The 2,401-nt window shown below is 49.1% G+C and overlaps 1 protein-coding gene across 1 annotated transcript in view; it reads right to left on the reverse strand.

The window, feature by feature from the left end:
• Positions 1 to 2,401, reverse strand: part of ZFAT (zinc finger and AT-hook domain containing) — a 110,173-nt gene that overhangs the window by 34,123 nt on the left and 73,649 nt on the right. The window contains exon 12 of the mRNA XM_023537224.1: positions 1,318 to 1,456. Coding sequence (XP_023392992.1) covers positions 1,318 to 1,456 — 139 coding nt within the window. The remainder of the gene's footprint in view (positions 1 to 1,317; positions 1,457 to 2,401) is intronic.

Below are 2,401 nucleotides of genomic sequence, written 5' to 3' on the forward strand. Positions count from 1 at the left end.
AAAAAAAAAAAAAAGGAAAGGAGACACACAAGAAAGGAACGATAATGTACTGAGAGCCAGACACTCGTGTCCTCTCCGCCACCCCGTGAGATGGCAGCTGTGAACTCCATCTTGGGTGAGGGTCCGCAGTGGAGAGCTCGAGTAACCTGTCCAAGTGCACAGCTAAAGGACACAGCCTCACGCCCACCTCGCCATCCTGCTCTCCAGTGCCAGGAAACTGCTGTTCACGAAAACACAAGGATGGGTGGCCTTAAAATTATCCTGAATTTTTTATGCTGTTCGTCATCAGCTCTGTCACCAAACATGCTGGAGGACACGGTCAATTCATTTGTTCTAAATTAAGATGCATTTTATGGCGATTCCAGCAAGCGGAGCTTCACCCTGCACCAGCACCTGCACAGACCAGTTTGCAGTCCCACATCCCTGTTAACCAGAGAAAGGTTTATAAAACTGTCTTCAGCTTCAAATAGACGCAGGACTTGGGAAAAAGTAGCAACTAACGTTCTGTATGGTGCAATCATTTTTTAGTTGAATTGCTAAAGTCTGGATATAAATACAACATTTCTTTGTATGGCAGTAGTACATGCGCTAAACCCTCTCAAGTGGGAAAACGTGCTTACTTACTGCAAAAAGAAGCAAAAATCCCCAAACTTTTCACTGTTAGAGGTTCTCATCCATTCTCTTTAGTTTAAATGTTCTAAATGGGTTTTTTTTTCACTTTTAGGACAAGTAATCTGAGCACTAAAATAAATATTTTTGGCTAATCTAAAGAAGCTCACCTATAATTGTTTGCCATAGCATTATTTATAACTGCAGTAAAAGAAAAATCTGGAAACCCTATAATGTTCAACAAAAGGGGAATGTTTAAATAAAATGAGGCTGTGCCACTTGATGATGCATTACAAAAACGCCCTGAGAAATTATAATTATGAAGATGAAAGGAAAAAAAGCATGTCCATGTTAATCAACGTTAAGTACAGACAGTAAGTCGGGAACTTTTGTTTATGCAAAATGTACACGTGGACAATGAAGAGAAGGCAATGCTGATTATGAATGTTACCAGGAGGGCGGTGAGATCTGTGGGTAAATTAGGACTTTTTTCATTCTAGATTTCCATTAACGTTGCCCTAATGCTATCCTGGCAATAAGAAACACAGATAAATACTAATGAGGAGGAGAAAGGCACAATAACGATGAAGAATTAACAACACTCAACATTCAGGGATTAGGGTCACACTGCCAGGTATCCCGGTTCTTCTCAATGGGATGAGGCCCGCTTCGGACGAGCAGGGGCCCCAGAGAGGGCACGTCACTTACCTTGCTGGACGAGCGCGTCGGCCGCCAGCTCCCCGCCGCCCACGTTGGCGTACTCCTCGTTGGGGTGCTTCCTGTTGTAGTGCCGCTTCAGGGAGCCGGATATGTTGCACGAGTAATGGCAGTGGGCGCAGCGGAAGGGCTGCAGGGCAAACAGCGCGGTTAGGGGAAGGCGAACCCTGGCCGAGACCACGCCCCTGGCCGAGACCACGCCCCTGGCCGAGGCCACGCCCCAGCTGAGACCACGCCCCCAAGGAGAGGCACGGCTCCCCTCTGCGCGTGATCCCCCAACGAGCAGGCTCATCCTCCTGGGAAAGATGTGACCTTGGTGTTTAGTCCTGCCTCTGTGGAACCAACCAAGTGACCAGGCAAGGTGTCCCCAGACTAGGAGGGTCTACTCTAAATTCGGTTGCTTTCATTTCTTCTTTCATTTTTGGGGGAGAGGGGGTCCAACCCAGAATTTACAACTTGCTCAAGAAGAAAATAACAAAAAAGCAATACAGTAATCTACCACTTTTTTTTTTTAAGTGAAAGCCTTTCAAACTAGCTTCCCTTACACATTCATTCCCTGACGTTCTTGCTTCTTTAACTAAACGGTTTCGTCCGCAGTATTACCTGCAAGAACCTGCATATACACAAGTGTCAACCCATCACTTTGTTCACTGTTAGCAAAATCCATCTGGTCCAATCCATTTCCAACGCCAGCCCGGGCAAGACCAGGCACCTTCGGAACGAGGGCACGCACGGGTTGTGCGGCCTTGCCTGCCACCACGCACACTGCCGAGGGGTAAGGGCTTCTGCTCGGACGCCGGGGAGAGCCCAGTGAGGCATGGCCGGCAGCTGGGTGATGGCTGTGTATCTGACCACTGTTACATCCCACGCCTTTACTCCTGGTCGGGTCAATTCTGGAGTGTCCCTCCGAACCATATGCTGTGCAACCTGACACGCGGCCAACAGAGTCCCAGCTCTGCCGTAGGGCCCCGCGGGTAACAAAGCACCTCCCGGCCAGCGAGGCTGGCAGGGCGTGGAGCAGCGCACGGCGCCGGGGGTCCAGCTGAGGCACGTTCCACTCGCCTGTGGCACTGAC

Source organism: Pteropus vampyrus, unplaced genomic scaffold (assembly GCF_000151845.1).
Source record: "Pteropus vampyrus isolate Shadow unplaced genomic scaffold, Pvam_2.0 Scaffold183, whole genome shotgun sequence".
Taxonomy (NCBI): domain Eukaryota; kingdom Metazoa; phylum Chordata; class Mammalia; order Chiroptera; family Pteropodidae; genus Pteropus; species Pteropus vampyrus.